Source organism: Euphorbia lathyris, chromosome 1 (assembly GCF_963576675.1).
Source record: "Euphorbia lathyris chromosome 1, ddEupLath1.1, whole genome shotgun sequence".
Lineage (NCBI taxonomy): Eukaryota > Viridiplantae > Streptophyta > Magnoliopsida > Malpighiales > Euphorbiaceae > Euphorbia > Euphorbia lathyris.
This window is the reverse complement of record NC_088910.1, coordinates 62942442-62960004: the sequence shown is the minus strand read 5'-3', so window position 1 is coordinate 62960004 and position 17563 is coordinate 62942442. Positions and strand designations below refer to the sequence as shown.

General features: G+C 35.1%; 1 protein-coding gene across 5 annotated transcripts; it reads right to left on the bottom strand.

Moving 5' to 3' along the window:
* Positions 1–6011: 6011 nt before the first annotated feature.
* Positions 6012–15244, bottom strand: LOC136235330 (atrochrysone carboxyl ACP thioesterase). Of its 5 annotated transcripts, XM_066024956.1 has the most exons (13): positions 14775–15243; positions 14525–14672; positions 13857–14011; positions 13258–13440; positions 12360–12435; positions 11707–11784; positions 11379–11464; positions 11004–11077; positions 10076–10121; positions 9033–9142; positions 8520–8694; positions 6424–6510; positions 6141–6278 (listed from the first exon to the last, which is right to left on the bottom strand). In XM_066024956.1, exons 1-12 carry the CDS (start codon positions 15033–15035, stop codon positions 6442–6444), a joined length of 1461 nt encoding a protein of 486 aa, XP_065881028.1. In that variant the 5' UTR covers positions 15036–15243; the 3' UTR covers positions 6141–6278; positions 6424–6441. The 5 variants fall into 5 exon arrangements, with proteins under 5 accessions (XP_065881008.1, XP_065881035.1, XP_065881044.1 ...); XM_066024936.1 differs by lacking the exon at positions 6424–6510 and having other exon boundaries at positions 6012–6278; XM_066024963.1 differs by lacking the exons at positions 6424–6510; positions 14775–15243 and adding an exon at positions 14317–14425 and having other exon boundaries at positions 6012–6278; positions 14525–14660.
* Positions 15245–17563: the final 2319 nt, after the last annotated feature.

Genomic DNA, 17563 nt, shown 5'->3' with positions numbered 1-17563 from the left:
TATGTCTTAGGATCTTCTTCTATTAGATAGGCAGCCATAAAAATATCATCTATTCTATCTGAATTTTCTAGCAGAAAAGAGGAAACAAAGTCGGGTCCAAAACTATTAGATATTTTCCTTCTTTTACTTCTTCTAGGTTCATGTTCACATTCATCATGTTTTTCCAAAGAACTAGAAGCAAGAGAATCACTAGCAGATACAGTATTAGAGGGACCAACATCATCACTCACAGTATTTTTCTTTAAAGGAAAATCATTTTCGAAGAATTCTGCATCTCTAGATTCACATATGCTATAGTCATTTAGTGCCATGAATCTAAAGGCAGCACTATTAGAAGCATATCCAATAAAAACACAATCAAAGGTTTTTGGCCCTATGTTGGGTTTTCTAAAAGATGGAAAAGCAACTTTGGCAAGACAACTCCAAACCCTCAAGAAATTTAAATTAGGCGAATGCCCCTTCCAAAGCTCATAGGGAGTTTTGTCTATTTTTTTATGAGGAACTCTATTTAAAATGTAGCATGCAGACAAAACAGCTTCCCCCCACATATTATCAGGCATACCAGAACTAATTAACATGGCATTCATCATTTCCTTAAGCGTTCTATTTTTCCTTTCCGCTATACCGTTTTGTTGTGGTGTATATGGCGCACTAGTTTCATGTATAATGCCATTTTCCTCACAAAATGTTTTAAGGAAATTAGTTCCGTATTCTCCACCTCTATCAGACCTAAGCCTTTTTATTTTTCTATCTAGCTGATTTTCTACTTCCATTTTATATTTTAGAAACATACTTTCAGCCTCATCTTTTGATCTTAAAAGATATACTTTGGTGTATCTCGAAAAGTCATCAACAAAGGTCATATACCATCTTTTACCACCCCTACTTATGGAATTCTTAAAGTCAGCTAGATCAGAATGAATTAATTCAAGCAATTCAGTACTTCTCTTAGTAACAGATGGAAAAGGCTTTTTGGCAAATTTAGCTTCTACACAAATAGAACATTTTCTTTCATGCTCAGAATTCACGATATCAATAACATGCATATTTTTCAACCTTTTAATAGAAGCATAATTCACATGTCCTAATCTACCATGCCAAACGTCCAAAGACTCACATAAATAAGCAGAACCAGAAGAACTTGCATTAATTCCAACAGAGTTAACATCAACAGTGTTCATGATAAAAAGCCCATCACCTAGATACCCTTTCCCTACAAAGGTCCCATTTTTAGTAAGAATCACCTTATCAGCCTCAAAAGTAATTTTTAAACCAGCCTTATTTAATAAACTACCAGAAATAAGATTCCTACGAAGTGAAGGCACATACAGAACATTATTCAATGATAAACTTTTTCCAAAAGTTAATTTGAGTAAGACTGTTCCTTTACCAACAACACCAGCAGTTGCGGTGTTACCCATGTAGACGCACTCTCCATCAGCAGCATCCTCAAAATGATGAAACAGCTCCCTGTTTGAACATAAGTGTCTGGTAGCTCCAGTATCCAGCACCCAGTCAGTTTTGTTTTCCACCAAGTTCGACTCTACCACCACAACAGCAATGATTTCATCGTTCTCCACCAAATTGGATTGTCCGGTAGGCTTTGTGTGAGCATTTTGATTTGAATTCTATTGGTTCTTCCTTTGGAAACATTGAAATGCTCTGTGCCCGGGTTTTCCACACACAAAGCATTCAACCTTTCGCTTTTGGACCTTTCCATGCTTGAAAGACTTATTCTGTTTGAAGCCTTTTTGGGACTTGTTTGCATGCCCTTTTGATCTGTCTTTTGGAATCACAACAGATTCAACCACATTAGCATTAATAGAAACAGAAATAGAGGAAAGTTGCTTATCTTTCATTCTGTTTGCTTCTTCAGTTCGCATATGACTAACAAGCTCCTGCAGGCTGAAATCTTTCTTTTTGTGCTTTAGGTGGTTTCTGAAGTCACTCCAGGAAGGAGGGAACTTCTCCAGCAGAACATTGGCTTGAAGCATATCGCACATATTCATCCCCTCACTGAGAACTTCAGCAACAAGGTTCTCATATTCGTGAATCTGATCAATGATTGGTTTCTGATCAACCATCTGATAATGTAACCACCTGCCAACAACATATTTTCTTTTTCCAGCATCATCAGACCCATATTTATCTTTTAAAGAGACCCAAATTTCTTTGGCAGACCTTTTGTTCACAAATATATCGAACAGTGGGTTCGACATATGATTAAGGAGATGTCCTCTGACAGTTTTGTTATCTTTTTCATATTTAGCAGACTGATTATCGTATTGTTGAACGATAAGCAACATAGCAGGACCGTTTGGGTCGACAGGGGGATCAAACAGGACGGCATAATCAAGGTCTAATTGTTCAAAAAATATAAGCATTTTCTGAGACCATCTTTTGTAGTTCAGACCGTCTAAGGGCTCTAATTTTGAGAGATCGGGAATATTTTTTGAGATTAGAGCAGACATGATGACGGACAGAAATAATCGTTTTCAAATTGTAAGTACAAAAGAGGGAATCGAAATAACTTATCGGAATGAAAAAGCTGTGTCGTGGACAGAACCACTGCGTTGAAAACGATTACGGCAGACTCTGGTGCAATCTGGAAGTCCGATCGTCAACCAAGGTTTACACAGCGAGCGACGCACTAGTGCACTCTAGGGCGAAGCTTTGGAACAACAAAATAATTAATTGCCCAGAGAAGAAAGCGTAATGAAGATGAAAATTGTAATCGGAAAGTTTTCTGTATCTTTGAACTCTGTAGAGTTCGTGTTTTATTTTGTGTAAAACGAACGTTGTAGTGGACAACGTTTTAGGAGAGAAAAACGTAATGGGTTGAGTAAAATCAGGAATAGTGGAGATAGGATTTTAACTTGTTAAGAAGTAGTCAAAAAGGTTTAAAATATTTAATGGCCAAATAAAAATCGGGCCCAGTCCAGTCGGGCGAACGAGCGAGCGCGCGCGTGTGGTTTATTTTGTAAAACCCACTAAACACAATTTAATAACTCCTCAAGCCCAACCCAATATAAACTCTTCAACTATCTCAAAAGTTTCTCATGTGGAATACTTAAAGTCACAAAAAACAAACAAAGGCTAAAGAGCCATTTTACCAAAATCTCTAACATCAAAAAGATAGAAATTTAAACCAGGAGAAGGATCAATAAAAAAAAAGTAGTAAAAAAATGGCATGAGCAAAAACAGCAAAACAGAGCAAGTTTTTCATTTTCCGGGTCAAAATGCATCACAATTCTAAAGTCTCATCCAATCTCATTCCTAAAATTCGAACTCACACAAAGCTCAAACATCCATCTAATTTCGCAAATCTCCAACCCTACATCCCCAAATTGAGTTCATGCAAATGTAAGATAACACCATATTTCATGGAATCGAACAGTTCCGGACCCATTTTTCACGAAATCGGTTCTGACTTCTCCATCCTAATGAGTTCAATGACAAGTTTAGAAAGAAACCCACAATTAACCTTCCATGATTGATATTTCAATTCCATGCATGTTCCATTTTTTCTTGAAATAATATGAAAGGAATGGAGAGAAAGAGAAGGAAAACTTACCCATTTAATTGATCAAAAAAGAGGTGGGAAGGTTTTGATTACATGGAACCTTAAGGACTATCTAGAATTAGAATTTGGTCATTTAAACTTAAAGATTCAAAGCATTTTAATACTTAAATTTAATAAGCTTACTAATGATAAATGACCAAATTCATAGTAAGAGATTTGTGGGTTTAAAAATTCTTCCGTGAATATGAAAGGGTTTTTAGGAGTTTAGTTAAGGGTTTTGAAAAATTAAAATGTTTAGGCGACGTAGTAAAAAAAAATACTCTTTGTTTTACATACATATTCATTTTCAAATCTTTATATACAAAAAGGGGACAATTGTTAGGATTAATTTTAACTTTTCATTTTTATGTAATAAATTATAGGGTAAATTTTATTATAAACTTTGGTAAAGTAAAAATGAAATAAAAAGTATAATGTTCGAAAAGAAATAAAAAGAATAAAATAAATAGAAAAAAGTGATCGACTAGCAATAGCATGTACCCTTCAACGATTTTCTCAAAGCATCAAACGATGGTATGAGGACATGTAATTCTAAAACTAGAGATGACAAGTTATTCATGGAGCTCAAACAGATTTGTATCAAATGAGATATAATTTTTCGAAGTTAGCCGAGAAAACACAAAATTGAAACTGAAAACATGGATAACTATTTCGTCGCACTTTTGTTGTCATTTCCTCCATACTCTAAACTGCACTTTGAAGTAGTGGGGTTAGTGAATAGTGAAAATAGGAAGTGGTAGAGTTAGTGGATGTTGCAAACATTGGTCTCCGAGCTTTCAAACTCTATAAATAGAGCAGGAAAAATCAATATAGTGCTCCAACCAAAACTCAACAAAACAAACAATATGCACAACTTCTATACGAATTTTAATTGACTTCCACCTCTCCTATTTGCGCAATTTCTACTCCAAAATACCCTCCAGTAACCAAACTCGAGCCTTAAATTTTTCGTTTCCCAAATCTGACTCCGAATACAAACTTTTAATTAGCCAAAGTTCACTAAAAACCAGTTTTCAACTCTCAAAATCATATTCAACCAACTATTATCCATTATCTTTTTCGATCCCCTTGGGTTTGTGAAATCCAAAACCTTTTGTCTCGTTTGAATCCCCAAAATGTCAACTTCAATTTCAAACTTTCGTTTCATCTAAAATTGTACCCAAAATCCGACTTTTTAAGCCATTATCGACCCCAAAAATACCATCTTTATGCTGAAATTTCCGTCAATTCACACCTTTTCGACCAGCCCTTTTTCAACATTTTTTCCGACCATTTCGAGTTAGTTAATTCCAGTATTTCTTGGTCCATTTGGATCCTTAACATACCGACTTCAATCTCAAACTTCCATTTCAGGCCAAAATCATGCCCGAAACCCGATTTTATTAGCCATTTCCGACCCCAAAGACATCAACTTTTCAAATTTGCTGCTGAAGTTTCTTTGCATTCTTTGGCCTAACAAGTCTTCTTTTAATTTTAGGACCCGTTTGTTTTACCTACTATTTGCTGTTGCTATTTACGGTTTGTTATTTGCTGTTACGGTTTGTTGTTGGAAAAAGTTGTTTTTCCAAAAAGCAGATATTCTCTGCTTTTGTAAAAGGTTGTTTTTCAGGTGTCAAAGGTAAATAAGAAATCACTAACCAAACACATAATACTGTTTTTCAGATGTAAAAGGCAAACAAGAGGTCACTAGCCAAACAACTAAAACTCTCCTTTTGAAATGAAAAGGCAAAAAGAAGTATGAAAATGAGCAATCAAACACCCTCTTATAATTTACTTGCTTGGCACATATTTTATTATTATTTTCCTTTATTTACAATTTTCATTTCTACATGAGATTCACATTGTAATTTCTTCTTTTTCTTGCCCAATTATAATCAAAATATTATAAAAATAAATAAAAAAATTAAACAATCTTTAGTGTTGATTTTTATTTTCATAGCTTTTCTAGATAGCCGTTTACGAGCTAGTTAACCTACCTTTTTATGAACTTCTCTTGTAAACAAGGTTGAAATTAGGATATTCCAAAAAAACAATTGCTAACAAAAACATATTGAAAATGTGATCACAATACAGTGGTCGAATTTTAAATAGAAGATTGACCTTCAATTGTTGCCTTTCCATGATTTTTTTATTGAAAATTGGAATGACAATAGAATTATGATATTGAAGAAAACTGATATTCATTTCATCATATAACATTTATACAACATTTGGTATTTTAGGAATGTTAAAAAACAGTATTTACGTGTTTAACATTTTAGGAATGAAAATGTTTTTTAAATCACCTATATAAATGATTGTTTTGTTTATTAAAAATTTCTAATCAGTAGTAAATTCCAACCATTCTAATTATATTTAATGTACCGTAGTTTTGTTAATTTCGGTAAATTGGTATTTGTAATATATATATATATATATACAGGAACAGTGACTAAGTAAATACGCATATGAATGCAGTAATTACATTTTTTTCAACAATACAAGGAAGGGAGGCCCAGTTAAACATTTTCAATCCCTCTTATTTCCAACTAATTGAGTAAAATACAGCAACACTAGCAACTGCTCCAGCGATAAGAAGTTTAGGTATACTTAACTTTTTGTACCTGGATTGAAACCCAGCAGTAAGGTATGCCCACATCCATCTGCCTAGGAAATGAACTCCACTACTTCTCTGGAACTTCTCAATTGAAAACTCCTGAAAAACAATTTGTCCATGTCACTCGCACTTGTTTCTTGCTTTACTATTTTCCAATCAATATTTTGTTATGGATAGAGTGTACAATTAGTATAGATGTGAAAACATAAGATTTAAAAAGACCCAAAGTTAGAAAAATGTTAACCTAAGAGAGCAGCTTTCCTCACTTAAAACTTCCCAAGTCATGAATAAATGAAACCACACTGCACTTGTAAGTATCTAATGAAAAGACCTGCACGCTCTCACATGAATTGTTGGATTCCACAAGAAAGAGAATAAATAATAGCATGTTCTATTTAAGTTTGAAATGGAAATTCAACAGCCTTGTTACTGTTCCTATATGCAGCATTTACTGTTCAAAAGCTTCTACACTAAATTGCTTGAACAAGGAAATTTCGCATGAATATATGCAAGAGATTTTGCTGGTCACTGTAACTGTTCATCTATTATGACCTGTCGCTATGTGGATATGTTTAAAGGCTAAAAGAGCAAGCTAGATGTGTAAATCTATACCAGCAAAACATCTTTGAACAAAGTTCAAGTACAAAGGAAAAGAGTAAAGCCGAAGCAGCATGTTCAAAAGCAAACCAATCTCTATGACTGCTACCAAAAAGACCCATCATATTTCAAAGTAAACGCAATCTCATTCAATACAATAGATTTAAGCATACTTATTCATAGTACAAGGATACTACAATTGAAATCATCAAATTCCATTGACTAACATTTTCTCATACACACAGGTACAACAATCAGACCAGTATTGTTATATGGTACAATGAAACACTGTCACATTCATAAGATGTCGGTGACGGAGATGCGTATGTTGAGATGGATGTGTGGTCATACGGGAAAGGATCGGGTGAGTAATGAAATAATTAGGACAAAAGTAGGGGTTATATCTATTGAGAATAAAATGAGGAAAAACCGACTAAGGTGGTTTGTCCATGTAGGACGAAGACCGCTTGATGCGCCGGTTAGGAGGACTGAAGAGTGGCAAAGGGATGTAGTGGTGAGGGGTAGGGGAAAACCTAAGCAAACTTGGAGGAGGGTGATCGAGAGTCATATGAGTTTACTGGGGATTGAGGAAAATATGATAGTTGAATAGACAGAGTGGAGGGAGAGAATTTGTATCGCTGACACGACTTGATTTCACGGTTTTATATGATGGTTCGTGTTAGCCGAACCCGAATCATTTCGGGACTAAGGCTTTGTTGTTGTTGTTGTTGTTGTGGTTGTTGTTGTTATACAGGTACAAAACTCCTTATTTTGAAGAAATTGAATGGATAGTGCTAAGAATTTCTGCCCCAGGTATAACATTTCAAGAATGTTACATATCTAGTTGCCTCACACATCTGTTACTTTTAAAAGCGATAAATGAGAAAATCAAATGATATCCCTATCTCAATTTTCTCTGTATATGTTGCATTTTGGACATTCTGCTTGAGCTATTACTATATGAACTGCTAAAGTTACCCATATCAAATATTCAACAACCTGTATGCATATCAATAAAACCTGTTGTTAATAAAAAAGGCGGCCCGGTGCACTACACGTCCCCGCTAAGCAAGGGTCCGGGGAGGGGTTCCACCACAAGGATGTATTGGGCAAGAGACTGCTCCTAAGACTCGAACCTGTGACCTTTCGGTCCCACGACAACAACGTTTACCGTTGCGCCAAGGCTCGCCCTCAAAACCTGTTGTTAATAATTTAAAAAAAAAGGATGGTGAAATGTGAGCATAAAAACTACTCTATGAATGCCCACAATTGAGAAGAGAAAATTATAGAGTGCTACAACGGGGATCAAGGGTAGAAAGTAAATAAATGGATACACGTCACTTTGGACTCTTAGCTGGAGTTAGTTACAGGAGGAGATCATGAGATAGTATATATATATATATATAGGTCCAGAATATCATTCTGTTTGGGTCTCTTTTTTAGAGATTTGGGGTTCTACTCTTTGAGTAGAGAAGGGAAGAAATCCTTGGCTGCGACTCGGACATAAAACTTATTTTCTAATTCATTCCTCACCGTTGCTTCTTCTTTCTGGGTATTGTTTTCATATAGCAACACAGTAGAGAAGTTACAATCAAGCTTCATTCATCTATATCAGTGTGTTTCTTGTGTTCAGTATGAATTATTGTTGTGTTTGGTTTGTGTTTTCTAACAGAAAAGCATATTATTAAGTCCATATAAAACCAGGGAAAAATTACCGATAATATGAAAAGTGGAAATTGTTACCTTTGGTAATTTATTTTGCTGGGCCAGATGATCAACATGAAGTTGAACGTTTGATGAAGCAGGAATCCAAAAACTGCAATCAACATCACAATAAACACTGGCAACTATGTCAAATAAAGTTTTTGCTCCATTTTCTATAGCTTTCAAAATGGTTGTTTCTCTACTTCTTCGGTTCCTGGAAAAAAGAAAGCTGCAGTTTAGTAAAATTAAAATCGATGATCATGTTAACAAATAAATGCTTGCAACATGTTTCTGTGAGCTAGAGGTCAGGTTGATTCAATAATTAATGGTGAAATTTATACTAGTTGTGAACCGAAAACTAAATGTTGCACCACTAGTCCAAAATTGATAAATGCATTACTTGTCCAAATAGAACCTGAGATCTCACTAGAAGAATGGGGACAAAAAATCATCCAGTGAAATAAATCATAAAAGCTTTGGCAGGTTAATACAAGACAAGCAGAATCCATTCACATAATTTTATGGCAAAGGAAGCTGAGAAATATTTCATACTTGAGGTATGCACAGAGCAGATGCTTTGGCCAAAGATTGACTCTCCCATGCATCGGGATCAAAGCATGAGGGCCAAGTTCAATAAATTTGTAAGTTGACTGAAAATAATCCTGCAACAACAACTGCAACTTCACAAACTCTAATAAAATAGTGGATAAATTGAAACTACATGTATACAGAAAGTAAAATAATATTGAATTCTTTCAACTTGTTCTTTTTTGCTCTATTTCCATCAAGCTTTCTTGTTCAATTGCTGAGCAGGTTCAGGCTAACGCAGTTAAGCAACACAGATTTTGCAATTACAGTTACAGGAGAATAAAGAAGATATGAAAATAAAATATGAAAGTAACACATCCTATATCCATCAATTTCTACGCTGGCAGGAAAGATGTCGGACAAATTTATAGTGTTGGGTCACTAAATCACAAATGCAATCCTCAAGCCAACAATACTTATTGCCAGTAATCTCAGTAAACTGTTCTTCCATAGCAGCTTTTCAAAATTCTGAAACAAGTATTGTCAAATGCCAGAAAAGTACTCAAGGGAAGAAGCCAGCACACATATGACACACAGACAAATAAACAGTAGAAATGAAGGGAAATTAGTGATCACATGATGCAAGTATGATCATGTGATCAACAAAAATAATTGAGAAGATCCTAAATATGAGCCACCTAAATACCAAAGTTCATCGAATTTCAAATGTTAATTTGCTAATGGCAAGTTCCCCCAACACAGAGGACTAGAATTGCCTTCCTCCCATGAGTTCCAGAGACCTAGGATGAAACTATTCCCTATGAAAAACAAACCTCATCTTACTTTTACATCTAAATAATGTATCCGCATCTTTCTTCAATAAATGATAAAAAAATTAGTTTATACATCACATAATTTAGTCCCATGCCATTCCTATAGAGATAAATTATGTTAATACCAAAATAATACGAAAAGCCAATCACAGAAATACAATCCTTTTTAATATTTTATATTTGAAAGAATACAAGCAATAACATGTTATCTTTAGGGCTTCTCCATCTACTTACAGTCATATTCCCCCCTGAAGTAATATCCAAGAAAGCACTTCCTTGACTGCAGCAAACCCATATATACGTTAGCAATTTCACTCTCGATTACCAAGGAATCTTGTGAGCACAGAAATCAAATAGCAATAATTGCGATTTTTCTGAAAACAGGTGGAAGATAATTCACCCCCAACATGACATGTTCCATCTGTTGTTGCATAAATTTTTGCAGTTCAAATGATAAGAGAAACATTGATGTTGCACATATCATGTTAGTGTAGCATTATATACATAATATATAAAATTGAGGATACTGTGATGTTCTACGACTCTCATATTCCAAATCATGGAGAAGAAATTTTGAAACTTGATGGCAGAAAAGGCCAAAGCTTCCTCCATTTGAGAACCCGGATCCTTTCGAGCCTTGAGTGTGGCAATTTTAGAATGAATATCAGCAAATTTGGAAATTGCAAACCACTATTGTATGCAACTGTTTATCTACCATGCAATTAAAGTTGGTTTTGTTCTTTCCATCCAAACATAGTCAAACACTTTTTAAATAAAGCTTGCAACAGACACCACAATTATAAAGTTCAACACTAGCTTCATTTTCTAAACAAAATTAATGATACAAACATAGAAGGTCGTTACATGCAAGAGACTGGAATTTGATGGATTTAGGCCCTAAGGGCAGAAGCATCCAGCAACCCCTTACATTACAAAAGGCAATATATGTGGTTTGAACATGTGACCTCTACGCGATGAGGGAAAAAGCCTACTACCACACCAAAACCACTGTCAGAGGAAGGGGTTCAATGATGGTCTTTTCGGCTATACATAACTTTTCTATTATGAAAACAATAAGTATCCTTACATTACATCATCTATGAATTTAGTGAACACATGGTTTTGAGTGCCCTTATAATAATAATCTTCTAAAGAATCTTACCCCAAGCAATGATCTCCTACGATCAGGCTGTGAGTACTGATATGAAGCAGTCCCACATGGCCATCTGTATGTCCCTGAATGAAGAAATACATGGTATTTGGATTCAACAACTAAAATGTGGCAGCTTTTCTTTAACAGAAGACAGTAAAGCTTTATGATTCTTCATGATAAACACAATTTAAACAAGCAAAATGGATTCTGTTTATCATTAGGTAAACTTCAACTGAAGAAACAATATAACTTTAACCAGATAAACCATAAGGCTTATATGCTTGCTATAAATTCCGACCAATAAATTTTGGGATTTCTCTAGTAATCACAATCCTTCATCAGAGACATAACTTCAAAAGCAAATAACCTTAAAACAAGAATTACCGGAGCAAAAATGACTTTTAACTTTTGACCACCAATGCAAATGTCTTCTCCACCAGAAACTGAGGTATAGCCAAGAGACCAATCATCTGGAATCATTTGAGTCCATTAAAGTCCAAAAATTGAATGAGATTGGAATATGATGTTTAAAAAGTGGAACTAAGTTCATGAATATGATCTTACTATCTATCATTATCAATTTACCACTGTTCCAATCATAATGAAAAAGACTAGTATAGAAACAAAACACTGTAACACTGTCCCAAAACTGTATCGTTGCTAGTCACTATTCTCAAAAATCATAAGGAAAGTTGCACTTATTGATCATAACCTTTCCCAATCCGGCGCATGGTATTCTCATGTGCTAATAGAGTAGCACCAGGATTGCACTTTTGGATGATAGAAAGACCTGAAGCAAATCATCAACAGCAAATTAGGACCAGAATATAAGCTCTTTAGTTATGTCTGGCTTATAAGACTTGGATGTTGATGCAGATACGCAACTTAATTCAAATAGTTTAAGAACAAGTTACCTCAAGTGAGACATACAGAACCAAATATTTAAAATCATAGACATTAATAGAGTAAATTTTGCTGCATTTGATAGTTGTATATACCAATTACTTCTGTATGCACGTCTTTTTTCCAGTCATTAGGAAGATAAATCATATGCAGTATATACAGGATAACAGATACCCAGGACTACAAACAAGTAGAAGCAGATTAAGAAGCCCAGATATTGCCAACTATCCTCTTGAGTAAAAGCAACCTTGTAGAGGTTGTTCTAAGCCTTGAGGCTTATTATGTAAGTCTTTTTGCAAAATTCTTAGGTGACTGAAGTCTTAAGTCCGCAATGGGAAAAAAAAAATGAGCAGAAATCTATAAAATTCTGAGTCCCGATGTTAGTTTCGTAGCTTAGCTTGAAAAGGTACGGGGATATCATCAGTGTGTAAGCAACATACACAGCAGGTACTATAATCATACCGTCAATATGGTCATGGTGGTGATGGGTAACAAAGACAACTAACTTTCTCGGCAGAGCAGCAACAATTTTGAAAAGCTGATGAGAAAGGAAAAAAGAAGAAAAAACCATATCGATCAAGGTGACAAATTTAATAATACAGTCAAGAGAATATATTATTGAAGCTACTATAGGCAATTTGAGTGACATCATATATAAAGCACTATGAAATAAACAAGATGAAAATATATTTGAAGAACATATTAATTGTGTCCTCATAGGTAGTGGTAATTAAGTTGAGCTCAGATCAATGGCACAAACCTAAATTTTTGTTCCTTTCTGTGTCACTAAGGATAGATTAAGTTCAAGAAGAGTTGCCAATCAACAAGAGACTTGATGTGCTACTTAGAAGACCTTTTAGCATAAAGTTGAACTTTTTTCTTGCTCTTTGTTTTTGCCAACATAAAAAAAACTTAGTTTTCTAAGCCTTCAATTCTAGAACTCTAACCGCATTGCCATACATTTCAGGGACTTTTCTTTGATATGCTGAACTAAGAAAACTTGTTTGCAATCTTACATCATAGACTTGTGAATATTTCTGATTGTCAAAATTCAGATAGAAATCTTACAAAATTTAGGTCACTTTCCTAAAATTTGATCTAGAACTAGAATACATAATTTCCCAAAACCAGAAAAGGATCTAACACAATTTTGATATTTAACAGTTACAGTTCCATTTTGAGCTTCTCATCCTATACATACCTGAAGTAATATAGACCAAGAAAACTCATGGTCCAGTATCAAAAGAAAAATGTGCAATTCCTCAAAAATCATATTTGGCCATGTTAGAGAAAAATATGTCTCAGAAATGAACCGTCTATTAAAGGCATTGAACGAATGGTCAAGGTAAACATAACACACCTCCTCATGAAAATCAGCAAGGCATCCAGGGTCCACGATCAACGCATCTCCACAAGCTACAAAATTAGAATCCTCCTGTGTATTTAAGACATTCTGAGGCGCAAATATGACCAAGTTTGTTGTATGGAAAGGCTTTGCTGTCCTACTCCTCATAGGCACAAGTGTAACACCAGGAGGATACTCCTGAAAATAAGAGTAATATCATTTCAGCAGAAGTAAATAAACATTTCAAAAGCTGCATGGAAATTTGAGGAAACATAAATTCAGTTAAAAGGGATCGACAAAGATTCACATCTTTAAAATTTTGGCTTAGAAGTAAAACATTTGAAAGCCAAATCACTAATGCATAGAAAACGCATCTGCTTCCAATTATGTTCCTTCACAATATTTTCAGAATTTAAGGTGCCAATTGCCAAGGACCACATTCATCCAAATATATAGAAGAAACATTCTAACAGACTAAATTTTTTTAGCACATCACTAACTTCTCATAACAAAAATAAAAGGTCAAGATACTTGAAAGCTCCCTCTCTATTATAGTAACATTTTCAATTATACAGAACCAGAGTATACGCTTGCAGTAGAGATAGCAAGCAAACCTGATGGTGCAAGGTGGTATCAACTTTTTGCTTTGAAATTTGCAACGAATCATTCACAACACCAACCACCACAAGAGGTCCAACACGATCATCACTTGGTTTCACATCCAGAAGGCGGTTTAGACAACTTTCAATAGACATCCACTTGCACAATTCTAAAAGGATACATATGTTAGATTCCAAATTACTGTCACGTTCTTCACTGAAGAGCATTATGCCAACTAAATAAATGAATTTCAAATACTTTTGAGGGTATTGAAATACAAAAAGAAGAGAATCTGCTATAACGAAGGAAACTTGTAACCTCTCAATATTCTATTTTCTCTACAAGAAACCAGAGATTATAACGTGATTAAAGAGCAGGCTTTTTTTGCAGTTTGGCAGCCAGAACTCTCAGACAGTCATCACGAGTATATATATAAAAAAGGAAAGAATGTGTTTCGTCTTTGTGATCACATACTTGAACTCTCAGACAGCCAGAGATTATGATGCCCGTTGGTCCAACAGCGGTTATCGGGATCATACATCATCCTATCAAAGCCACCAGGAATAGTAACTTGGTTCCAAGGCTAAGCGATCAATAATATATACGTTTGTGTAAACCTTCGAGGAAGATATACGAACTTAAATCCATAAAGCAAAGTAATAATTTTTAGCTATAGGCACACCTGAAAATTTTTGAACCCCAGTGGTCAACTTTGCGGTGACGTAAATTGTATGAATGGAGAATGCCGGTCCAAAATCAGGTTCCTCCACAAACTTGAAAAATCTCCAGTCTTCTCCATCAGCTGCCTTAATCCCCACTTGCTCCAGGACCTTCATATCTCCAATTCAACATTAAAGAAAAAAAAAAAAAAGCAAATGAGCAGTCACCAACAACACTGCAGCCACTGGGAGAAAATTGAAGTCGAAAAATACCCTTTCAATAGCGGAGTCCAAATCGTATTTCCTTAAATTGATCTTCCCCGAGAGTGATTCCACGCCTTGAATTGCAATTTTAGGCTCAGATTCTCCTTCTAGGATGTCAAGTTTGGTGGACGGCAAGTCCCAGAGTTGAGAATCAACCAAAGAATCATAGTCCTCATCGCCGAATTTGGGAGGCGGAGTTTGTTTTACCAGTAGAAACTCGGCTTCGCTTACGGTATTTTCAAGAATCAAAGCGAGATTGTAAACGGCCATTATTGTTTTGTGAAGAATTTAAGAAAGGCGAAATTGAAATGGTGAGAGAGAGAAGGGTTCAGGGTTTTGTTCTATGAAAAATGGGTAGGGAGTTTATTGTTGAAGGTAGATGTGATGATCCTCATCGTTGCAAAAGAATGGGCAGAGTTGTTGCAAAGCCTACTGATACAAGTAAAAGAAAAGGAAGAGAAAAAGAATGTCTATGAAATCCACATGTGGACTCCAAAAGACCAAATAGTCAAATACATCTCAACACTTTCAATAGTAGGACACGTGCTAGACTGCTCCAATACCTTACAAGGCTAACTTGTTTTGTATTGAATTTAATTAAGGGAAAATTACAAAACTAGGTCAAATGGAAGACCCATTTATATATTAAACCCATTTACTCAACCTACTAAATATCTAGACTGATTTTGTGTGACTTTCCCATAATACCCTCAATATTTACGCGCGTCTCGTCCCCTCCCGTCTGACTTCGCAAATTCCATATTATGCGAAGCCTGCGAAGCTAATGTTCATAATAATTGATGAATTTAGTTCGCATATGCAAAGCCTGCGAAGCTAGAGTTTGATTTATTTGATGAATTTAATTCGTATATGCGAAGCCTGTATATGTTTTGTAGATAATTCGCGAAGTGGTATATAACAAAAAATTGCAAACAACAAAGGATTCTAACATTAAAATCATAACATTATCAAAATTTACAATAAGATTGCTACAATAAACTCTTAACAAATCATCTCATAATACATAGGCTACTATTCACTAAGATTGCCACAATAAACTCCTAACAAATCACTTCATTATACATAGGTTATTATTAACCACAGAGGGATGGACGTGTCCCACGGTGTAGACTCTTATTCACAACTGACGGTTGGAAGTCCAGGCGTTTTCGAATGGATGTCTCTCATGGCACCCTAACACACCGGCTTCCAGGAATGAATATTACGTATTCAACCACCTTCAGAAAAATTTAATCGTGTTAGTCAGAAAAAATGAAGATTTGGCTTCGCGAAACGACGATTCGCTAAGTATGCGAACATAAATGTGCAAGGAATGTGACGCTCTGACTTCGCGAAACAATGATTTCGCGGAGTCTGCGAGGAGAAATGTGACGCTCTGGCTTAGCAAAACGCTGAATTCGCGGAGTCTGCGAGAGAAATTTATCGAATTACCTCGCAAACTTCGCGTAATCAGCGTTTCGCGAAGTGAAATCGATAAATTTCTCCCCGAAGACCTCGCGATAACCGCATATGCTAAGTGGATTTATGGGGGAAAACGCAGAAAAAACAGCATATACTTACATTTTTTGATGAACCCAATATGATAAACTGGGAAAAACGATGAAAATAACGTAGATTCACCATTTTTTCGAACGAGCAGGAAATGGAAGATGAAGAACCATGATTTCGTTTTCTAGGATTAGGAAGTTGCAGAATCAAGAGAGGAAGAGAGGAAGAAGAGAAATTCATTGTGATTTGGAGAAATGAACCAGATTTCGTGGAATTTAAAGGAAGATAGGAAGATCAAAAGTCTTGGAATCATTAATGGAGGAGCTGCCGCCGTTTCGCGCAACCAAGGAGAAGAGGGGAGAGAACGTTCGCGTAAGGGAGGAAGTGGGAAGGTTAGGGGTATTATGGGAAATCACACAAAATCAGTCTAGATATATAGTAGGTTGAGTAAATGGGTTTAATATGTAAATGGATCTTCCATTTGACCTAGTTTTGTAATTTTCCCTTTAATTAAAGTATGCTAAACTAAAATGAAGTAAATAATTTGTTATATTGGAATCGAAGCTAAGTAAGCACTAGGATTTAAAAATGTAATTACATTTAGTTCCAAGGTAAAGTTTAACTATCATTTTAACAAATTAAATTACTATATACTAATTTATTAGCTATTACTTAATATCTCAGTTATTATTAATTAAAATAAAATAATTATATCATTTCATATAGTCTTTTTTAGCCATTAAAGATATGTTCTAAGAATACAAATCTTTGGACAGAATTAAGTAAATTCCTGGTAAGAATCCAATTTAGAAGAATCTCTGCTAAAAGTGTTTGAGTTGAAGCATCCTAATAAAGTTCTAACTCGGAAAAATTAATGGATAATGAGAAATAAGATGGTGTTTAACACAAAATTTATCCTTACTTACTCTTTTTCTTGATTACATCTCAAAACAAACAAGGTTACTCTCATACACTTATCCTATCTTATTTTAAATCAACCTCATCCAAACAAAGAGCATCTCCAACCATAAAATATAATCTTCATTTCTAGAGATCATGGAGACGGTTGGATCTTAATGTGTTAAATTGGAGAGAGTTTACAATGTATGTGCAACTATTCTTGATATATTTCTTGTTAAACTGCATCAGATTCGTAAGGCATTTCGTAGCTTCATCTTAGAGGCAGAATTTTGATAGTATAAGAACGGACTCAGAAAAGAACAAATTCTGATGATGCAGTTTATCCCTAATCGTACTAAGATATCAAACATGACAAATCGTGGTTTGAG